This window comes from Salvelinus fontinalis, chromosome 3 (assembly GCF_029448725.1).
Source record: "Salvelinus fontinalis isolate EN_2023a chromosome 3, ASM2944872v1, whole genome shotgun sequence".
NCBI classification, from domain to species: domain Eukaryota; kingdom Metazoa; phylum Chordata; class Actinopteri; order Salmoniformes; family Salmonidae; genus Salvelinus; species Salvelinus fontinalis.
The window spans coordinates 3,378,316-3,402,129 of NC_074667.1; the positions used below are offsets into that span (position 1 = coordinate 3,378,316).

Sequence of the window (23,814 nt, forward strand, 5' to 3'; positions counted from 1 at the left end):
TGCACCTTTTATCCGGCTACTCAATACTGCCCCTGCAGCCCAAACAGGTTAATTAGGTGTTGTAAAAGTGACTTATAGTAATTGTTCAGGACACAGGGTCTATAATATGCCATTGCTATTTCCATAACTCCACATGTCCTATTTCAGTTGGGAGTAGATTCTGCCATTATGTATTAGGGTGCTATTGGGTTGATAAAAGACCAATCCAGTCAAAAATGTGATTTATCTGTGTTTTATATATACAGTATGTCCACGCTATTGAATAATACTGTGAAATTGTGAAAATTATGATAATGTCCATTCAATTTAAGAGCTGTTTCAATAGACTTCCTGAAACTTAAGCCTGTTGTGGTGGATCGGAGTTTTGGCCTTCCTGGTAACATTGAGATAAAATGGCTGCATTGGACCTTTAATGAATGAGGATGTTTTGGTGGCGAAAGAGAGATCAGTTGTGATATCTAGCTTCCAGGGATCAGATGAAAGAAGGCAGTAGGACAGATAATAAGAACCTCAGAGAACCTTTCAGTGACTGCAGTCTTGTTTTTCCTACATATCTTTGACCACTGGAGCAAGAACATTAGTGAAAAAAAGATTTAAGTTTAATAACTAAAGTTTAATGAAACCCAAAAACAACTGAAGTATGTAGCTTAAAGTACCGCACCAACAAACTTAACAATCTGAAACTATTGGCTTGAAATCCAATTTTAGATCCTTCTATCATTGATCTCCTACTCTATGAAGTTAATCAAATAAGTACAGTTGATTGTTGCCCTGTAGCATATGTGACCAACCGGCTCGATTCGGTCTTATGTAGACCGATTTATTTGAGATTGTGTTTTTTACATTGCGTTAAAGTAAAGACTCAGAGATAGAAAATGGTATATCATAGACTACAGAGGAACATTGGGAAAGTAATTCTGCTTTGAAAGGTGATAAACTTGTAACCTCACCTTTGAGAAAATGCCCCTTGAATCGTTTTGTACCTACTGGAGAGCTTTGTCTACACCCATTCAGCACTGTTCACACCCTTTTAAGCTTTAGCCCCAACCATCTCTTTAAGGATTCACTTGTGAGGCTGTGTGCTAAACAACGAAAGATTTCTAGACTAAAGGCTGGTTTATACAACAGTTGTGTTTGTAAATTTAATCTGGAGTGCCTGATTGTGCTCTGGGTGTTCGTAAACTCATGCATTTTACCAAATTTCTGTGCAACCAGAGGAAAAAAAAACTCTAGACCACTTTTACTCCACACACAGAGATGCATACAAAGCTCTCCCCGCCATCTATTTGGCAAATATGATTCCTGCTTACAAGCAAAAACTAAAGCAGGAAGTACCAGTGACTCAATACGGAAGTGGTCAGATGACGCGAACGCTAAGCTACAGGACTGTTTTGCTAGCACACACTGGAATATGTTCTGGGATTCATCCAATGGCATTGAGGAGTATACCACCTCAGTCATTGGCTTCATCAATAAGTCAATCAATGACGTTGTCCCCACAGTGACCGTGCGTACATATCCCGACCAGAAGCCATGGATTACAGGTAACATCCGCATCGAGCTAAAGGCTAGAGATGCCACTTTCAAGGAGCTAGACACTAATCCAGACGGTTATAAGAAATCCCGCTATGCCCTCAGACGAACCTTCAAACAAGCAAAGCGTCAATACAGGATTAAGATTGAATCCTACTACACCGGCTCTGACGCTCGTCAGATGTGGCAGGGCTTTAAAACTATTACGGACTACAAAGGGAAACCCAGACGCAAGCTGCCCAGTGACGCAAGCCTAACAGATGAGCTAAATGCCTTTTATGCTCACTTCGAGGCAAGCAACACTGAAGCATGCACGAGAGCAACAGCTGTTCTGGCTGAATGTGTGATAATGCTCTCAGTAGCTGATGTGAGCAAGACCTTTAAACAGGTCAACATGTGCTCAAAGCATGCGCTGACCAACTGGCAAGTGTCTACACTGTCACTGACATTTTCAACCTCTCCCTGACCGAGTCTGTAATACCTACATGTTTCAAGCAGACCACCATAGTCCCTGTGCCGAAGGAAGTGAATGTAACCTGCCTAAATGATTACCACACCGTAGTACTCACGTCAGTAGCCATGAGGTGCTTTGAAAAGCTGGTCTTAGCTCACATCAACAGCATCTTCCTGGATACCCTAAACCCACTCCAATTCGCATACCGCCCCAACAGATCCACAGATGACGCAATCTCAATCGCACTCCACATGGCCCTTTCCCACCTGGACAAAAATAACACCTATGTGAGAATGCTGTTCATGTGACTACAGCTCAGCATTCAACACCATAGTAGGCACGGAGCTCATTACTAATCTAAGGACCCTGGGACTAAACACCTCCCTCTGCAACTGGATCCTGGACTTCTTGACGGGCCACCCCCAGGTGGTAAGGGTAGGCAACAACACATCTGCCATGCTGATCCTCAACACTGGGGCCCCTCAGGGGTGTGTACTTAGTCCCCCGCTGTACTCCCTGTTCACCCACGTTACAAAGGAACTGACCGTGGACTGTAGGAAGGGCGTGACGAACAGTCCCCTATTAACATTGACGGGGCTGTAGTGGAGCGGGGCGAGAGTTTCAGGTTCCTAGGTGTTCACATCACCAACGTACTATCATGGTCCAAACACACCAAGACAGATGTGAAGAGGGCATGACAACACCTTTTACTACTCAGGAGACTTAGCAGGGGTCACCAGATCTATAGCTCTACAGCTCTCCAGTTCTACAGCTGCACCATAGAAAGCATCCAGACCGGTTGCATCACCACCTTATGTCAGAGGAAAGCCCAAAAATTTGTCAGACTCCAGTCACCCAAGTCATAGACCGTTTTCTCTGATATCGCACAGGACCAAAAGGCTCCTGAACAGCTTCTACCCCCAAGCCAAAAGACTGCTGAAAAATGTATCAAATGGCCACCGGAATATTTACATTGACCCCCCCCCCCCACCCCCCCCCTCCATTTGTTTTGTACACTGCTGCTACTCGCTATTTATTTTCTATACATAGTAACTTCACCCCTACCTACATTTACAAATTACCTCGACTAACCTGTACCCCCGCACATTGACTCGGTACCGGTACCCGTATATAGCCTTGTTATTGTTATTTTACTGTGTTACTTTTTCTTATTTTTTACTTTAGTTTATTTGGTAAATGTTTTCTTAACCAACAGTGCAGTTCAAGAAGGATTAAGCATTTCACAGTTAGGTCTACACTTGTTGTATTCGGCGCATGTGACAAATAAAGTTTGATATGATTTGATATCTGTAAACATTCTCACTGGCTGGCTGCAGACAATATAAAAGCTCTTGTTGTCTGTAAAAAGGCCTGTGTGAGATCTTGGAGCCTTGACTGTGATTCAGCCTGCTGGATGCCCACTCTTTGGGGCCGCAACGCACCATTTGTGTCAGCTATAATGTTTGTCCATAATGTTCTGTGTTTTCCCGTAATCTACATTAGAACAAATTACTCTTTAGATGAAGATGCAACACCTGCTGTGCGACGCCCTCCCTGCCCTCACGCGCCGTGATGTTTTTGTTCTTGTACATAATCAGATGTTTTCGTTAGTCCCTTTGACATGTTCTCAAATGCTTACATGGTTTACCAACCTAGCTCAGGCACAACAATCATGACTCTCTTTTTCCGTCTCTCTTTTCTGGTAAACCACATGTTCTACTTTTAAAATTCTGCAGTTGGTGTCAGCGTCTTGCATTCTAAAGTACACAGCTAAACAAGCCTCAGAACACAATGACGTACATACCACCATATAGATGTCTATTGAAATCCTCCATCAACATGAATAGATGAGTGGAACCAACAACTGTTATCCTCAATCCTTCAACCACCCTTTAGACAAGTGTCCCTTGCAGCTCTCGCTCTCTCAGTCTCTTGGCTGTCGCCGGGCAGGCCTCATCAGTGGCTCTGGATCCGGCAGGTGTTTTGATTTATTGACGTGATTTGATAGCTGTGGAGTGAGAGGGGGTCGTACTGGTCAGACACCGTGTTATGCGATTGAGCGCACATTGTCCCCAGTACGCGTGCTTAGCCCAGTGCGGGCTATTCCACCTTGTCGCACTGGTAGGGCTAGGTTGGGCATCGAGCAGGGTGCCATGAAGCCGGCCCAACATATCTGGCCTCCAGTACGTCTCCTCGGGCCGGCGTACATGGCACCAGCCTTACAGGTGGTGTCCCCGGTTTGCCTGCATAGCCCAGTGCGGGCTATTCCACCTCGCCGCACTGGCAGGGCTACGGGGACCATTCAACCTGGTAAGGTTGGGGAGGCTCGGTGCTCAAGAGCGCGTGTCCTCCTTCACGGTCCGGTATGTCAGCCAGCAGCATACCACCCTGCATACCACTGCTGGCTTGCTTCTGAAGCTAAGCAGGGTTGGTCCTGGTCAGTCCCTGGATGGGAGACCAGATGCTGCTGGAAGTGGTGTTGGAGGGCCAGTAGGAGGCACTCTTTCCTCTGGTCTAAAAAATACCCCAATGCCCCAGGGCAGTGATTGGGGACACTGCGCTGTGTAGGGTGCCGTCTTTCGGATGGGACGTTAAACGGGTGTCCTGACTCTCTGAGGTCATTAAAGATCCCATGGCACTTATCGTAAGAGTAGGGGTGTTAACCCCGGTGTCCTGGCTAAATTCCCAATCTGGCCCTCAAACCATCATGGTCACCTAATAATCCCCAGTTTACAATTGGCTCATTCATCCCCCTCCTCTCCCCTGTAACTATTCCCCAGGTCGTTGCTGCAAATGAGAACGTGTTCTCAGTCAACTTACCTGGTAAAATAACGGTAAATAAATAAATAAATAAATAAATAAATATCCGGCGCCACCTTCCCACCCCAGCCCAGTACCATCAGTGCCGACACCACGCACCAGGCTTCCAGTGCGTTTCCAGAGCCCTGTTCCTCCTCCACGCACTCTCCCTGTGGTGCGTGTCTCCAGCCCAGTGCCTCCAGTTCCAGCACCACGCACCAGGCCTACTGTGCGCCTCAGCAGGTCAGAGTCGGGCCGTCTGCCCAACTCCGCCTGCGCTGCTTGCCTGCTCAGCGCTGCCCGAACTGTCTGCCCTCGCAGCGCTGTCTGAACTGCCTGCCTGCCCAGCGTGGTCTGAACTGTCTGCCTGCCCAGCGCTGCCCGTCTGTCCCGAGCCTTCAGAGCCGTCCAGCCAGGACCAGCCAGTGCCGTCCAGCCAGGACCAGCCAGCCAGGACCAGCCAGAGCCGTCCAGCCAGGACCAGCCAGAGCCGTCCAGCCAGGACCAGCCAGAGCCGTCCAGCCAGGACCAGCCAGAGCCGGCCAGCCAGAAGCTGCCAGCCAGCCAGCCAGAAGCTGCCGGAGCCAGCCAGCCAGGATCCGCCAGAGCCTTCCGCCAGCCAGGATCCGCCAGAGCCTTCCGCCAGCCAGGATCCGCCAGAGCCTTCCGCCAGCCAGGATCCGCCAGAGCCTTCCGCCAGCCAGGATCCGCCAGAGCCTTCCGCCAGCCAGGATCCGCCAGAGCCTTCCGCCAGCCAGGATCCGCCAGAGCCTTCCGCCAGCCAGGATCCGCCAGAGCCAGCCAGCCAGGATCCGCCCCTCAGTCTGTTACTGCCCTTTGGAATAGTGCGATTGACATGGAGGGTGAATATTGGGAGGAGGCCACGGAAGCGGGGGTTGACTATGGTGGGGTGGGGACCACGACCAGCGCCAGAGCCGCCACCGTGGACAGACGCCCACCCAGACCCTCCCCTAGACTTTGTGCTGGTGCGCCCGGAGTTCGCACCTTAAGGGGGGGGTTCTGTCACGTTCCTGACCTGTTTTCCTTTGTCATGTATTTGTTTTAGTTGGTCAGGGCGTGAGTTGGGTGGGTTGGTCTAGGTTTGGTTTTCTATGTTGGGATTTTGTGTTCGGCCTGGTATGATTCTCAATCAGAGACAGCTGTCAATCGTTGTCCCTGATTGAGAATCATACTAAGGCAGCCAGGGTTTCACTTGTCTTTTGTGGGTGTTTGTTCCTGTGTCAGTGTTTGGGCCACACAGGACTGTTTCGGGTTAGTCACGTTTGTTGGTTTTTGTATTTTGTAGTGTTTGTTGTTTTCCCATTAAATAATTAATACTTACCAATCCGCATCTTGGTCCGATCCATGCTCCTCCTCATCTGAGGAGGAGAACGACTACGACAGCCGTTACACATACTGCTATTGGGAAGAACATGGCTCCGCCTGCCTGACACATGCAGGATCCTATAAGGTGGAACATGACTTGGGACCACTATTTATTTACTCAGATCTGGTACCAAGCCAGTGATAAAGCCAGTGATAAAAAAACATGATGATTATGAAGATGACAGTTTAGTTACTATTGTGTGTGTGCATAACAATTTGTTTGCATGCAGCAAATATGGCAAGTTGTATCTGGTGTTTGATGATTGTTGGCCTCGAAGTTGAATGTCAGATTTCCGCTCTGATAAAGGTATAACATTCTCAGGAAGTTTGACTGGGGCCACCGACTCTGACTGTACGACTAAAATAGCAATACAGACAGCCAGCAGGAAGTAACATCAGTACCATCAATCAGTGTAATGGGACAAAATGCTCCCTGTCATTATGCACCGAGGAAGTGGAAAATATAATTAGACCAATTAAATTAGGCCATGGGCAGTACTACACCTGATCGTCAACAGGGCAATATATATATTTTTGGACAAGTATGTTCTTAATTTACAGTAGCATTCTGGATTTGTATTCTTCCTCTAGAGGCGTTGGATTGATTATATAAGCACTCCACTTCATTTGGTCACCATGAACCCACCAAAGGCTTTGCTGTTCCAGGAAAAGCAAACGATAATGTTAAACCTATTTTGCGGCGAACATATTAGACTTGAAGTGCTTTAACTATACCACGTGCTAATTTACAATTGGAAAAGGAAACAGGATAGGGCCTACATGTAATTTAGGAGCCTATATGTTAACATGAATGGTCTGAGTCATAATGATAATGTCAGTTTAAGGTGTGTCTAGAGTATCTAGAGTGCCACGCTTTATTGCCCTGGGTACGCTCTCCCCTACCATTATCCTGCCATGACTCAAGCCCACTGTCACTTTACTTCCTGTCTTGTGATAAGTAGACTGATATGTTCTCTATCTCTTTTCTTTTTCTTTTTATCTTCTTCTTCACAGTTGTACGCCTCCCTGGACTTTGGGAGAAAATGGCAGCTGGTTCATGAGCATGTGAACAGGTTCTACTGGTGAGTCATACACTTGTCTTCTTTCTTCTCGTCATCCTTCGCTTCCTCTCGTCCTCTCTGTTATCCTGATCTTTTCCTTTGTTTCCTCAGACTCTCATCACAAACTGTTTTGGAGCATCACTAGCAGTGTGTGGAACATGTTGTTTGCTTTCTGCAATGCAAGAGTCTGTGAAGGACATTGATAATACGTTTCAACAACCTATCTGAATGACTAGCGTTGCTGGTGGGAAATGCTGTGTACCGATCTGCTCATTTCCACTGTTGATATGATTGGACTGTGATAAATCTACATCCACAGTGTCACCATTTCACATTCTGCCTCTCACATCTCACATTCTGGTTCATCTTAACAATCCTTACTTTTTCATTGGGGGTTATCCAAACATACTGTACATTCATAAAGTAGGATGATACTGTATAATAAGTCGCCTCTCATCTAATTACGTCGGCCCTACCCATTCTGCGGAAGTACACACTCATCACAAATGTAGCTCTGAATTTATTCTGCCTCATTGCTTTCCTTCCTAGAGATGTAGGGAATGCTGTGTGTGTGTGTGTGTGTGTGTGTGCGTGTGCGAGTGTGTGTGTGTGTGTGTGTCGAGCTGCTGCAAGCTATGTCCACAGCAACTTGCATAAATCCAGGGTCTACTTTTCATCACATATCCTAAATAATTAGCTTGATCCATTCTTGATCCAACCCCTTCAAGGACTTTAAACTCTGACCCTCACGATTAGTACCCCGGGCAACCTCAAGCCAGGCTTACAGACAATACGTTTATCAGTCTCACTCCACCAGGAATGACATACATTACACTATAGGAACGCCATATCTGGGGGGGGGGGGGGGCTCTAGGTTGCCTAGTGGTTAGAGCTTTGGGCCAGTAACTGAAAGGTTGCGAGATCGAATCCCCAAACAGACAAAGTAAAAATCTGTCATTCTGAAAAAAGGCAGTTCCTAGGCTGTCATTGTAAATAAGAATTTGTTCTTAACTGACTTGCCTACTTAACAAAAAAAATCTATTCAAGTTAGTCCACAATACCCAATACAATTATATAATGCAGTACGGTGATTCTAACTTTAATTATGTGGCACAGCCTTGCCGGTGTACAGTGCCAGACAAAATTAATACCATATGTAGGTTGTTGTGTATTTACACTTTTGTGGCAGATACCACTTTGTGGTAAAATAACAAACCCACAGCGTCTGGGTGTTGCTGTGGGGGTTGCTATGGGTAATGTGACATTTTGTCACACATCCCTGGGGAGAACGTCCTCACGTGGGATTGCATTGCTATTTTATTGCCATCATCGTTGAGACAACGCTGAAATGAGACGTCTATATCTGGACTGGAATACCTCTGCTGAGACTCATCTTCTGTTTATTGTCTTCTTCCCTCCTTCTCTTCCCTCCTCCTCTCCTCTTTGTCCCTCCTTCTCTTCCCTCCTCCTCTCCTCCTCTCCTCACCTTCCCTCCTTCTCTTCCCTCCTTTTCTTTCGTCCTCATCTCCTCTTCTTCCCTCCTTCATTTCCCATCTCCTCTTCTTCCCTCCTCCTCTCCTCTCCTCTCCTCTCCTTCCCTCCTTCACTTCCCATCTCATCTTCTCCTCTCTTCTTCTTCCTTCCTCTTCACTTCACCCAATCTACTCCCATCCTGTTCTTCCCTGATTCTCTCCTCCTCTTCTTCTCTCTGTCTCCCCTCCTCTTCTTCTCTTCTTCTCATTACTTTACCCCTCCATCCCCCTCCTCCTCTTCATCCTTCCTTCTCTCCTCCTCTTCTTTAATCCAGGTCTGTAACGGGTCTAGACAAGGAGTCAGATCTGGTCCACATGGAGGCACACACCCCCAATGGACGTGAGTAGCACTACACACACACACACACACACACACACACACACACACACACACACACACACACACACACACACACACACACACCTTTCTTTTTCTTTCTCTCTCTCTGTCACACACACAGCAGAGAAACGCCCCCACATTTGCAGTCCAATTATCAGCCCTCTAACAATAGAAGAGAGTGAGAGTCTGTCAAGGAATAAATTCCACCCTGGGTTTAGAGCGTTGTGTCCCAGGGGAGACACAGTGGATTTACCCCACTGATAAATGCAGTGCATGACACTTGATTAATATGGCCTTTCCCTCTCATCCCTCTCACCCTGGGAGTGTCAGCTCTATAACTCGCCACGGCAACGCCACCCAAGGTCCTCCATAGGTGAAATTGTGAGATTGTTTATTCTAGCTATCTGCTGCTGCTGTTGTTAGAGCCCCGGAATCAGAGAGAGTTTTGTTTTCTGTACACAGAGAATGATCACAGTTGATCATGTTGAATAGTGACAAATCTACAACGTCACGTATTGCATGTGTGAACCAATCACCATTATAGAATGGAAATCACAACATACTGGCCAAATTACAATTATATATATACACAGTCAGTATATTGTCACAAGTGTAATGCTGTCTCCTCTATCGCATGTCAATCACAAACCATACAAAGTTCCCTCAAGTTCAAGTCCAGGCATCCTCACCTTCCCAAGAGAGAGACTGTATTCTTCAAAACAACCTTATTATAAGATGTGCAACAATGGAGCCGTTAACTATGCACTTCAACAGTGGTGCAGTTTAGGGCCAATGAACAGTGTCGGGTCCCAGATTATATAAAGAAGTACATCCTTTCTGTATACATCAGCAGATAGTGTGTAAAAGGCAATCAGTTGTCTGCGCAGATTTAGATAGCACGAGGTTGACAGCCTGAGGGCTCAACCGTCTAACTTCATTCACAACAGCAAACACTATAATGTGCTCCTTTCTGCAAGTTTCTGGACATGTGACTTCCTGCAGATTGTGAACCCACAGGATGTCACATGCTGTGGTCGCACCCCAAACGGATCTTAGCTATATGCCCAGTCTTATGACTTAGTCACACAAAGACAAGTTTGTATCAGATTAGAAAAACACTAGCACATAAAAAGAGACTATTCTTAAGCAGTAAAACACAGGATAGAATGACTAATTATGTGATTTTACACGACAATCCACAGCTGGATAAATCCAGATCTCCAGTAATCTCTATCTCCTCATCTTGCAGGTATTCAGTATGTAACATGCCGGGCTCTAACATGCTCAGAGCCCAACAGAAACTACCCCTTCCCTGGATACATCGACATCAGCTCACTGGTGGTCCAAGATGACTATATGTTTATTCAGGTAAGGCTCTGTCTGAATAAAATATATTGTACCTTATTGTATGCAGACCGTGATGCATTGCATAGGATCACGTCTCGAGGAAACCCGGCACGGTCCCTACGGTGAAGCATGGTGGCGGCAGCATCATGCTTTGGCAATGTTTTTCAGTGGCAGGTACTGGGAGACTAGTCAGGATCGAGGGAAAACCTGCTCCAGAGCCTCAGACTGGGGCGAAGGTTCACCTCCAATAGGACGAAGACCTTAAGCACACAGCCAAGACAACGCAGTAGTAGGAATAATTATCCTTCCAATCCAGTCCAGTATAAATAACTTTTCCATCCAAATTTAAATTCAAAGGCCTACCTAGTTGTTAGACGTATTTCAAGGGAAGAGCTTTGGATGTATTTCTATTAGAACATGAGTTAGGGCCAGAAGGTTTTCCAGGTCAGGTCACAAAGGTCTACTATTTAAATTAGAGCCAAGAGTTTTCCCTTGAGAAAGTGGCTTGACCAGGAAACTCTAGGCTCTAGTATTCTCTGTCCGGAGTTCCGGGTATCTAGTTATAGCCTACTTCTTCAAAGTCAAGTCACATTTTCAGGAAAACTACAGGTTATACACATGATTGGCTTCATTCTGCCAGAATAATGGACATTAAGATTTCTGGTGTCTTGCAGTGCTGGAGGCGTCACTACAGACCCGGGTTCGATCCCGGGCTGTGTCACAGCCGGCTGTGTTCGAGAGAACCATGAGGCGGATTTCCTTGTCCCATCGCGCTCTACCAACTCCTGTGGTGGGCACGCTGACTTAAGTCGCCAGTTGCACTGTGTTTCCTCTGACACTTCGGTGTGGCTGGCTTCCGGGTTAAGCTGAAGTGTGTCAAGAAGCAGTGCGGCTTAGCAGGGTCATGTTTCGGAGGACGCATGGCTCTCGACCTTCGCATCTCCTGAGTCCGTACGGGAGTTGCAGCAATGGGACAAGACTGAACTACCAAAATGTTGTGGTCTAAGAGATCCCTCAACTATGTTGACCACACTCATACATCTTCCTAATTAAACCCACAAACACTCAACCTAAACCTCCGACTGCATCTTCAATTCAGGGAACCTACAATGTTTTCTCGCATTGCGTCACAACTGAATGAATTCTATGAAAGTGGGTAATGACAAATCGATCATACCAATATCTTTTTCAGTTCAAAACTGCCCCCCATTTCTCTCTCTCTCTCTCCAATTGGAGTGCACTTAGAAGCACACTAAGATGCCTAATTAGCTCTGTCCAGTAATCATGACCCTATTTCACCTCCCCCTTTTCCAACCCAGAAAGCCAGCAGCGTGTTTTGTGGATGAATTGTTGATTAAAAACTTCTTCGGGATTGGTGTCCCTTCCACAGGACGGTTGAGCTAACGTAGGCTAATGCGAATAGCAGGAGATTGTAAGTAACAAGAACATTTCCCAGGACATAAAAATATCTAATATTGTCAGAAAGCTTAATTTCTTGTTAGTCTAACTGCACTGTTCATTTTGCAGTAGCTATTACAGTGCTCTACTTGCAGGTTTCTAGCACTTTCTTCCCTCCTCGTGGTGTTTGTACTGCATAGGCTAACAGCAGCTAACAGCTCGCTCGAGTGTTTGCTTGCCGAGGCGCTGGTATCATTACGGATGACTTTCCTAAGACAGGCCACTGAGCATTGCTTGGGAGAGTTAAAGATTTCTCTCGACAGAGAATAATGAGGCTATTGATTGTCCCTAAGAGATATTTACACAAGTCTACCTCCAAAACCACAAAGAGCATTGACGACAGGAGAGAATGTGAGAGGAGCAGTTTCCGCTGTATGCTAGCCAAGAGATTTTATTGTTATTATCTCAATAGAAACAACTGGAAAGAGGCATTTAAATACCCTATGCTTCAATGTTCCTCTCTGACAATAAAGTATATATCTTTACGTTATAAACAATGTCATGCATGTTCACTTGGGTGAGGGTTGCAGCATGAGTAATGATCGATACATTTATGAAGGTTTTAGATTAATCCAAATAGTTAATTCATGTAATGTGTACTGTAGCATGGACACATTATACACTTGAACAAAAAGGGAATACTCAGTGTTTTGGCTCAATGTGTTCCAGGTTACTACAGCAGGACAGGCCAGCTACTATGTGTCCTACCAGAGGGATCCATTCCTCAAAATCAAACTGCCCAAATATTCTCTGCCTAAGGTAAGCAACATTCATTTTACAATGATACACACATGCCTTCGGATACACAGTTCATGCAGTAGATCAATTATTCCCGATTGAACACTTACTTTTTAACTCTGCATTGTTGGGAAAAGGCTCGAAGGTAAGCATTTCACGGTAAAGTCTGCACCTGTGGTTTACATAGAATGGGACAAATACAATTTGGTTTTAAGTAACCAACAATACATTTAACATTTACATTTAAGTCATTTAGCAGACGCTCTTATCCAGAGCCCCCCCCCCCCTTGTTTTCTCCCTTCAACAAAAGGATTTAGCTCTCGAAATATCTGTAGCACTACTGTGTGTGTAGTCTCATAGTGTGTATTGTCACTCTTCTATTGCAGCTGTTAAAAGACACTATATGTTGTGTAGAGAACATTGGCAGCTATAGTGTTAAACATTCAATATGCACACCAGACCTGATCTTGTGACACACAACACGTACTCGGCGGCTTGTTACAACCCCAACCCCTAAGATCCGTTATCTCTTTATAAATCCTCGAACCTCTCCAACCGCCCCATCCTCTGTCACCAGGACCTCCACATCGTCAGCACAGACGAGCACCAGGTGTTCGCGGCAGTACAGGAGTGGAACCAGAACGACACATACAACCTGTACCTCTCCGACACCCGGGGCATCCTCTTCACCCTGGCCATGGAGAACGTCAAGACCACCCGCGGCCTGGGGGGCAACCAGATGCTGGACCTGTATGAGGTAAGTGTCCTCAGTGTGCTTGTGTGTGTGTGTGTGTGTGTGTGTGTGTGTGTGTGTGTGTGTGTGTGTGTGTGTGTGTTATAGCCTTGTTAGTAGGTCTCTATGTCATCAACATTCGTTGTGGATCGTCCTCCCTCCTTTTTCCCCTTCTTTCTCTGGATGAATCCCCAGTTTATCACACAGACACTGGCAGGTGTGATGGAGGGAGGCAGAGGACTGAGATATGGGTCTGATCTTCAGAGTCAGCAGTCATTAACAATGCTACTACTACTGCTGCTCCTTCTAACATGTGTGTTAATGGTTTACAAAAACAGAGTTAGTATTAAATTAATGGTCATACCCAGTGGGTAAAACTGGTTAAAGTTCCGCCAATCCAGTTTCGTGTGACGTTGTTTTAACTAGTTTAATCCTTTGGGTATACATGCATGTGCTAATCACAAGCTATTGTAAACTGAAGTTATGCTGTATGTATCTCTTTAAAGTTTCACTTCAATCTTTTTTTTTTTGGAAGAGGCAGACTTTTGCTCTGAGTTCCTCTGAAAAAGACTGTAGATATAACTCTGACCAAAGTGCTTTGAAGGAGTCCCAAGTATTGTTGTAACAAACCCTGGTGTTGGGCTTCAGAAGGCCAATGGCCTCAAGGACTCAGAGAGGAATCATTCACAAAGTACTTTGAGCTCAACAGGGAACAGAGAGACTGAGTGAGCGCAACAGGCTTTTACTCTTCTCCTTGGATTGTCAAATAATGAATTGCCTTTCGTCAGTATTCTCTCACCTTCTCTCTCAGCCTTTCTCTCTCACAAATTATATTATTCACTTAAATAAAACACATTTTTTCCCCCACTTTAGACTGATGGGAGTAACTTGAGTGTCAGTTGGATTCAATCTTCCCTTCAATCAAAAAGTTTTTCTCTAACTCCCAGTCGTGTTAAATCAGCCATTTAGTGTTAGGTTTTTGATTCAAACCATCTCCCAGAGGTATAAACTTCCACACTGAATATTACAGAATATTCTAACTTGCCTAACACAATTACAGTATTTCCCAATTGCTAAAACACAATGTTGCAAACTAGGCTGGTTTTATCAAAATACTTAACACAATTCACAAAACCACACACCCAAACTGCAAAATACCTCATATATCCTGCAAAATGAAGCACTGCAACCAAAACTACATTTGCATTATCAAAATCAAACGTTTGCACGAAATGGCACACACTTCATTCATATTACCAGATTTTTGTCTAACCATGTAACGCTCGTCTTCCTCCTCGTCTGAGGAGGAGCAAGGATCGGACCAAAATGCAGCGTGGTTTGAATACATACTTTTAATATTATCAGCGAAGACGAAAAACACTTGATAAACTACAAAACAACAAAACGACGTGAACAGACCTGAACTTGAGAACATAAAACATGAACGCACGAACAGGAAGGAAGGAACAAATGAACGAAACGAAACAGTACTGTGTGGCGAACAAAACACAGACACAGCAACAATCACCCACCAACAAACAGTGAGAACAGCCTACCGAAATATGGCTCCCAATCAGAGACAATTCAAAACACCTGTCTCTGATTGAGAACCATTTCAGGCTAAATGAACAACCTAAACATAGAAACAAATAACATAGACTGCCCACCCCAACTCACGCCCTGACCATACTAAACAAAGAAAAAACAAAGGAAAGGTCAGGAACGTGACAAACCAACTACATACTGTTGGGCATAATGAAAAGCACTCTCATCTTTAGTATTCTTTGCCATAATACTAAAATAGTTAAAATTGTAGAAAATTCTTCAGATGCACAGAAATATTTGCAGATACACACACATGCTGTTGAAACATTTATTTTTTTATTTTTCACCAAACAAGTCAGTGCAACATATGCACAGCAGAAATATATACATTGGACTGATCACAAATATGCTCACAAAAAAAACAGTAAACTGAAAAAGACAATTGCTGGAAAAAAGAGGCAAGAAAAATTATTAGGCAGCATCTTGCCGCACAGCTGGATCTGGCCACAACGCCTCGCCCACATCACAGCTGGATCTGGCCACAACGCCTTGTCCACATCACAGCTGGGTCTGGCCACAACGCCTCGTCCACATCACAGCTGGATCTGGCCACAACGCCTCGTCCACATCACAGCTGGATCTGGCCACAACGCCTTGTCCACATCACAGCTGGGTCTGGCCACAACGCCTCGTCCACATCACAGCTGGGTCTGGCCACAACGCCTCGTCCACATCACAGCTGGGTCTGGCCACAACGCCTCGTCCACATCACAGCTGGGTCTGGCCACAACGCCTCGTCCACATCACAGCTGGGTCTGGCCACAACGCCTCGTCCACATCACAGCTGGATCTGGCCACAACGCCTCGTCCACATCACAGCTGGGTCTGGCCACAACGCCTCGTCCACATCACAGCTGGGTCTGGCCACAACGCCTCGTCCACATCACAGCTGGATCTGGCCACAACGCCTCGTCCACATAACAGCTGGATCTGGCCACAACGCCTCGTCCACATCACAGCTGGGTCTGGCCACAACGCCTCGTCCACATCACAGCTGGATCTGGCCACAACGCCTCGTCCACATAACAGCTGGATCTGGCCACAACGCCTCGTCCACATCACAGCTGGGTCTGGCCACAACGCCTCGTCCACATCACAGCTGGATCTGGCCACAACGCCTCGTCCACATCACAGGCAATATCTTCCCTTGCCAGACATCGAGGGAAGAAGCGCCTTGAGTGCCTTATCCATCCCTGAATTGCACCCACATCAATCTCATCACATGCCTCTTCCATAGCCTGCACAAGAGGCATGCGCACAAAGGGCTGCCGGTCGTATACCTTCCACCGCCATGCCGAAAATAACTCTTCTATGGGGTTCAGAAATGGTGAATATGGTGGGAGGTATTGCACGAGAAATGGTGGGTGGTCAGCAAACCAGTTTTGGACTGGGGCTGCACGATGAAAGCTCACGTTGTCCCATACTACAACGTACCGGGTTCTTTGATGGTCTGCATCATTCATATGCTCTGGTGGTATGAGAATGTTGTGGAGTCTGTCCAGAAATGTGAGAATATGGGCTGTGTTGTATGGTCCAAGGTTGGCATGACGGTGGAGGACACCATGCGTATTGGAGATGGCAGCGCACATTGTGATGTTCCCACCACGTTGGCCAGGAACATCTATAATGGCTCTGTGGCCAATGACGTTTCTCCCCCTTCTTCTGGTCTTTGCTAGGTTGAACCCAGCCTCATCTATAAAGATGAACTCATGTGGGATTGCATGAGCATCCGTTTCCAGTACTCCCTGAAAACAAAGAACAAAAGCAGTCAATATGGTGTTATCCAGTACACTGGGAAACAATGTTGTGTGTAGTGTACTGCAGTCAATATTGTACTTACATCCACATATGCTCGTCTGACCTCTTTGTTTCTTTGAGAGTTTCTCTCAAACGGCACCTTATGAAGTTGTTTCATTCTGATTTGGTTTCGCTTGAGAATGCGAGCCAATGTGGACAGACTGACCCGTTGAATGTGGTGTTGTCTTGGATGATGTGGCTTTGAATTTCTCGTAATCTGATTTCATTATTTTCCAAAACCAAGTTTACAATGGCAGCTTCCTGTACCCTGGTGAACATTTGACCCCTTCCTCCACCATGGTTGCGTCTCTCAGTCTTTAGAAGAAAAAAAATATATATATAGGGCTTGGACAATGCAGCCTAAAGATATTTACCCCACAGTAGAGTAAATTCTACAGGAAATTTGTGCAGTTAGTGTATGACATCAGCCATTCATGAAGTAAACAGGTGTCACCCAACTGATACACTATGACATAGGGTGTACTACATAGTGTGAAAAAATGTTGGTTACAAACCTGTACTCCAGTCTAAATGTCCGGATGACACAGACGACAGTAAAACTCAAGTTGGGCTGCACTCTCTGTCCAGCCTCTCGCATTGTCAGGCCATGGTTGATGACATGATCAACTAAGGTTGCTCTGATTTCATTTGAAAGTTGTCTTCTTTGGTCATGAACTCCATTACCCCTACCTCTCACTCTTCCTCCCCCTCTCATTCTCCCCCTCCCCCTACCTCTCACTCTTCCTCCCTCTCATTCTCACCCTCCCTCTTCCTCTTCCTCTCTCTGCAACGGCTTCCATTGTTGTTGAAAGACAAAAGGTGCTCCACCTGTGGTCTTTTCATAGTGCTTACTTCCTGATTGAAGTGGTAACAATTAACCATTGAGGTGTTTGGCCAGGTGGCACATGTATTGGCCAATTAGCTCATGTAGTGTCATTTTGAATGGCAGTGTTTTGAAATGGCAAACATGTGACTTTATGTCAGATTGTTGTGTCTTGTGTGTAAAGCAGAAAATGTGTTTAGACTTTTGGAGACTTAAGAAGAGGTTTTGCTCTCTGTGTGTCAGTTTAAATAATTGTTATGTGCATGTCATTTTAGTGTGTTAGCAATTGGAAAAAACTGTAATACTCAGAGTGGTAGGCCTACAAATCAATGACAGCCCAATGATGAACTACCTGATTCCCTACTCACTCAGAGCTATAAATAGCTTTTTAATGAGTGAGTGGTAGGAGGGAGGGAGGAAGAGATGGAGGGAGGGTTAGCTAGATGATTTTGGTAATGTAATGGTCATGATGATGATGCTCCTTTCTGTGTGTGTGTGTGTGTGTGTGTGTGTGTGTGTGTGTATTAGCTCTCTGACAACACTCTTAACCCCTCCCTCCATTTCCCCCCTATTCGGAGCCTCTGATTCCCTGATTCAGCAGTGGATCAGGGATTTCTAATGTATTGCAGAAATCTTCATTAATGCATATTGAGAGATTGTAAAAGGCTGTCCGCAGGGAGACCGAGTGCACGTACTGAGGGAAGTCTGGTATCTCAGTGGTCGTTTATCATACTAGTGCTACTGTGCTGAAAGTTGTTGTGTTGTTTGTTTTGTCTATGTAGATGGATCCACATGCATACATCAGTCTATATTTAATATTACTGTGGGGGATGATAAATAATTACCTCTGTGATTGACAAGTCTGGTCAGGGGAGGGAGGGGCCCCGTCCTGCCTCATTAGCTGTGTCCATCCCGGGTGGCCGTTTTCCTATGACGATGTCAAACTTGGCGCCTATTAGTGCCACTTATACTGGTAAGGTGATACGACTGAGGGCCGTCAATGTCTGCTGCAGTATGGGTCTTCTTTAAAGCACAGTCATCAGGTTTACCCCAATCACATTTCCATCCTGGATGGGTTATCGTAGGAAGACGGTTTGAATAATCAGGCAATTGGTTTGTGACCAGTCTGATGTCTGTCAGCATAGCCGTGGCAAGATTTTTGGGGTTGGGGGTGCTGTGAACTTTTTGTTGACTGTGGGGTTGCGGGGATTATTTTTGCCTGCACTACAGACAGCTATAGCAGCCAGCTAATACAGCACTAGTAAAGGCCCAGTGCACTACTTTTGTGGAAAAGTCTAATTTTATATATATACAGTATATATACACTACCGGTCAAAAGTTTTAGAACATCTACTCATTCAAAGGTTTTTCTGAATTTTTTACTATTTTTTACATTGTAGAATAATAGTGAAGACATCAAAACTATGAAATAGCACATATGGAATGCAGAGGATAATTTCATTTGAGATACCAGCCTCAGAAATTGCAGCAGAAATCAATGCTTCACAGAGTTCAAGTAACAGACACATCTCAACATCAACTGTTCAGAGGAGACTGTGTGAATCAGGCCTTCGTGGTTGAATTGCTGCAAAGAAACCCCTACTAAAGGACACCAATAAGAAGAAGAGACTTGCTTGGGCCAAGAAACACGAGCAGTGGACATTATACTGAGGAAAATGTGTCCTTTGGTCTGGAGTCCAAATTGGCAATTTTTGGTTCCAACCGCCATGTCTTTGTGAGACGCGGTGTGTGTGAATGGAAGATCTCCGCATGTGTATTTTCCACCATAAAGCATGGAGGCGGAGGTGTTATGTTTTGGGGGTGCTTTGCTGGTGACACTGATTTATTTAGAATTCAAGGCTCACTTAACCAGCATGGCTACCACAGCATTCTGCAGCAATACACCATCCTATCTGGTTTGTGCTTAGTGGGACAGTCATTTGTTTTTCAACAGGACAATGACCCAACACACCTCCAGGTTGAGTAAGAGCTATTTTATCAAGAAGGAGAGTGATGGAGTGCTGCATCAAATGAACTGGCTTCCACAATCGCCCTCAACCAAATGTAGATGGTTTGGGTTGAGTCGGACTGCAGAGTTAAGGAAAAGCAGCCAACAAGTGCTCAGCATATGTGGGAACTCCTTCAAGACTGTTGGAAAAGAATTCCAGTTGAAGCTGGTTGAGAGAATACCAAGATTGTGTAAAGCTGTCATCAAGGCAAAGGGAGGCTATTGAAGAATATATTTTATTTGTTTAACACTTTTTTTCCTACTACGTATTTCATAGTTTTGATGTCTTCACTATTATTCTACAATGTAGAAAATAGTAAAAATAAAGAAAACCCTTGAATAGGTAGGTGTTCTAAAGCTTTGTCGGGTAGTATATATTTGTATTAATATATATATTTATTTTTTTCAGGGGTGTTGCAGCACCCTACTCCCCGTAGCTATGTCTGTCAGGGGGCATTTTGGGTACTGTTTAGTGCTTGAAAAATAAAAAATAAAACATCATGTAATCTGTTTTGGTGGTTGGATTTGGCTAATTTAGTGTCTGTTTAAGAATTTGTTCTCTATTTCTCCATAGGTAGCAGGTATCAAAGGCATGCTGATCGCAAACAGGAGGCTAGACAACCAGGTGAAGACCTACATCACCTACAACAAGGGCCGTGATTGGAGGTTGTTGCAGGCCCCGGCGACAGACCTGGCTGGCAACGACATCCACTGTATACTGGTGAGTTATACTGAAGCTAACAGGGAAGGCTCATCGTTGTGGTGATCATACATGATCTAAGACTCTTTGAGGTGCTTTCCCAGACATAGATTAAGCCTAGTCCAGTAGTTTAAAAAGCATACTCAATAGATAATCTCCAATGACAGTTTATTTGAATCCAGGAATATGTGTTCAGTTCCCTTCAAGTTATGTGCATCAATGATAACAGTCGTATAAGCAAACTCATCTTAATGGAAGGGGAATTACTTTACGTAATCAAATTTAATAACCTGTTGGGGATGGGGGCGCTGTTTAGACTATTTATGCTAATTGGGTAATTTTTGAAACGGCTTCCCACAAAATCCTTGATCGTACAATATGCATATTATTATTATTATTGGATTGAAAACAGTCTATAGTTTCTATAGGAGTTGAAATTTTGTCTCTAAGTGGAACAGAGCCCATTCTACAGCAATTTCCCTGACATGGATTCAGATTTCAGAAATGTTGGCCACTGTTCTGAAGTCAGTTAAAACGGCACTGATATTGCTATGACTATACGGACACTTCTTACGTCTTCCCCTGGATGCCTTTACGTGATGACGATTCCAATGGGGTCGATTGCGCGTTCACAGGCCCCACAAATGAAAAAACCCTGAAGCTAGTCATTCTTTTGGAGCTGCGTCATGCGCCTAGAGGACACCGGCCCGCTCCTGTTCCAAGCATTAGTGAAGGGGGTAATATTACTCGGGTCATGTTTCTACTCGTTATGGGAGTTAAAAACATCATAAGGTAGTTAATTTAAAGCGTTTTATAGCAATTTATATCCGTTTAGTGCGATTTTGGGACATTTATTTTTGCAACGATGTGAATAGTTGGGCACGCTTTTCAGTTCATCCCGAACGCAGTAGGCATTTCCACATGGCAAGAGGACAGCTTTCCACCAAAAGACGATTGCTCTCAAGAAAGGATCCTTTGCCCAAGATACTGATGGAAGAACAGCTCAAGGTAGGACATTTTTATTATGATAAATCGTGTTTCTGTCGAAACATTTTAGTGGCTTAGGACGCCATGTTTTATGACGTAGCTTCGCTAGGCGCAAACTGTATTGAAAAGTAAGGATAAATTAAAAAATGTTATTCCGCAATTGTATTAAGAATTAAATTGTCTATCAATCCCTGTCCACCCTATATTTTTTAGTCACGTTTATGAGTATTTATGTATAAGAGTAGATCACTGTCTAAGTGGCGCAAGGACTTTTTCTGACCAGCTTGTCTACATTTCACATTGTCTAACCATGATTTTGGTGGCTAAATATAAACATTTGCGATCAAACTCTATATGGAATGTGTAATATGATGTTACAGGAGTGTCATCGGAAGAATTCTGAGAAGGTTAGTGAAAAAATTAATATCTTTTGGCGATGTTGACTTTTATCGCTCACTTTGGCTAGAATCAATGCTGGGCTGCTATGTGCTATGTGCTACGCTAATATAACGATTTATTGTGTTTTCGCTGTAAGACACTTAGAAAATCTGAAATATTGTCTGTATTCACAGGATCTGTGTCTTTCGATTCGTGTATGCTGTGTATTTTTACGAAATGTTTGATGATTAGTAAGTAGGTAAACACGTTGCTCTAAGTAGTTTTTCTATTCTATTTGTGACGGTGGGTGCAATTGTAACCTATGCCATCTACCTGAAATATGCACTTTTTTCTAACAAAACCTATCCCATACCATAAATATGTTATCAGACTGTCATCTAATGAGTTTTTTTGTTGGTTAGGGGCTATAAATATCTTAGTTTAGCCGAATTGGTGATGGCTACTGGTGTTGGTGGACAAATAAAAGATGGTGGATTATGCTAATGTGTTTTTAGGTAATAGATGTACATCTTTACATATTGTGTCTTCCCTGTAAAACATTTTAAAAATCGGACAAGTTGACTGGATTCACAAGATCTGTGTCTTTCATTAGCTGTATTGGACTTTAATGTGTGAAAGTTAAATATTTTAAAAAAATATTTTTTTTGAATTTCGCGGCACTGGTTTTTCAGTGGGGGGGGGGGGGGTGTGCCGCTAGCGCCACGCTGATCCTAGACAGGTTTTAAGCTATGATATCAAGATGAACTGTGTACACACTCCTTGTTATTTACAGTTATTAGTATTTTAGGTGCCCCATCTCTCCTTTTATCCCACGTGAGGCGTCTGTAAAGGATGACTATGTAGAAAAAATAACTGTGAGACATTAGCAGTAAGTGTTCATACTGTTTAAAAGCCTAGGGAGGCAATTGTGGGGGCTGCACGCAGTACGCTGAGTGGGCTACAGGTTGAATAAGATTGTGCATTTATGTGATATTTTAATTACAGATTCTATTTGATAACCCTGTTAACGTGCAGAAAACTCAGGCTTTTACGAGAGCAGAAATCAGTGAAGCAAATATCAGAGCACAAGTCAGAATTGGGTCTAGCAACATGGGCATGCACATTTCCAGATATCATCAGCAGTAATACAATCAAGGCACGGCAGAGGACAGGGAGAGCTCTGCAGTGTTGATTTATAACATTTGAATGTGCATTAGATGGCAACAAGATCATATTGTACAGCAATTTCAATCAGGTAACATGAATACAAAGCCGGCGAGAGGTGGTCATAATAGGAAGGAAGGCCAAAAGTCTGTGTAACCAATAGAGAGTCAGAGTCCCAAATGTGGGAACAAACATAGTCTGTCCCACGGTTGGGCAAACAATAAAGTTTACAGTGAAACAAAGCATGCAGAAGTCATGAGGCAAATAGACAAATAGCAAAATGCACAAGAAAAATACGACTTGGTGCTAGCCATTGTAAGTTCAGAGTCACTTGCCCCAACAGTGCGTGTGTGGTTGGGGTACCTGTACCAGACAGGGGAGACAGGCCAGGGCAGACAGTGAACAGATCGCCAGGTAGAATCCAAGCAGCAATGCAGCAGGCAATGGGAGTAGGTGTCACACCCTCTTGGGAGAAGATTTTATTGCTGGAGGCAGATTTCTTGTAGAAAATGCCAGTGGATGGTCTCTGAACAGCGGGAGGGGGCTTCAAAGGCATCTGGATTTGGGTGGGGTAGACTGTGAGACTCCTGCCATTTGTTGGGCTTAAAGGCTTCGACACCTCTCACTTCACACCTCAGTGCTAATTGAAGTTGTATCTGGTCTGTCTCAGTCCCAGGGCAGATGGTGTCCTCAGGTCTCTGCAGTTTGTTTTCCAGGGCACTCTATGTATAGCTTGGGAAAATGAATCATTGGTAGTAATAATACCATCAGGAAATGTTGTCCAAAATTAGGTTGTTGGTTTGGAGTTTGGAATCTGGAGTGAAGGTTATGCTGTTGGAGGGTAGTATCCTGTATATGTCCCTGACAAAAAATTCAAGTTTGTCTAACTCCAAATCTATCTTTTTGTAAAGAAACATATTGAAAAATGTGAGCACTCACATGCAGCATGCACATTTCCCTTGACTTAATGA

At 44.5% G+C, this 23,814-nt stretch overlaps 1 protein-coding gene across 1 annotated transcript in view; it reads left to right on the top strand.

Annotated features, from left to right (window-relative positions):
• The window catches only part of LOC129836217 (VPS10 domain-containing receptor SorCS3-like), a 251,858-nt gene that overhangs the window by 184,518 nt on the left and 43,526 nt on the right, over positions 1-23,814 (top strand). Inside the window, exons 5-10 of the mRNA XM_055902085.1 lie at positions 7,187-7,254; positions 9,041-9,105; positions 10,355-10,473; positions 12,580-12,669; positions 13,226-13,405; positions 20,189-20,335. Of these exons, the coding sequence (XP_055758060.1) occupies positions 7,187-7,254; positions 9,041-9,105; positions 10,355-10,473; positions 12,580-12,669; positions 13,226-13,405; positions 20,189-20,335 (669 nt within the window). The remainder of the gene's footprint in view (positions 1-7,186; positions 7,255-9,040; positions 9,106-10,354; positions 10,474-12,579; positions 12,670-13,225; positions 13,406-20,188; positions 20,336-23,814) is intronic.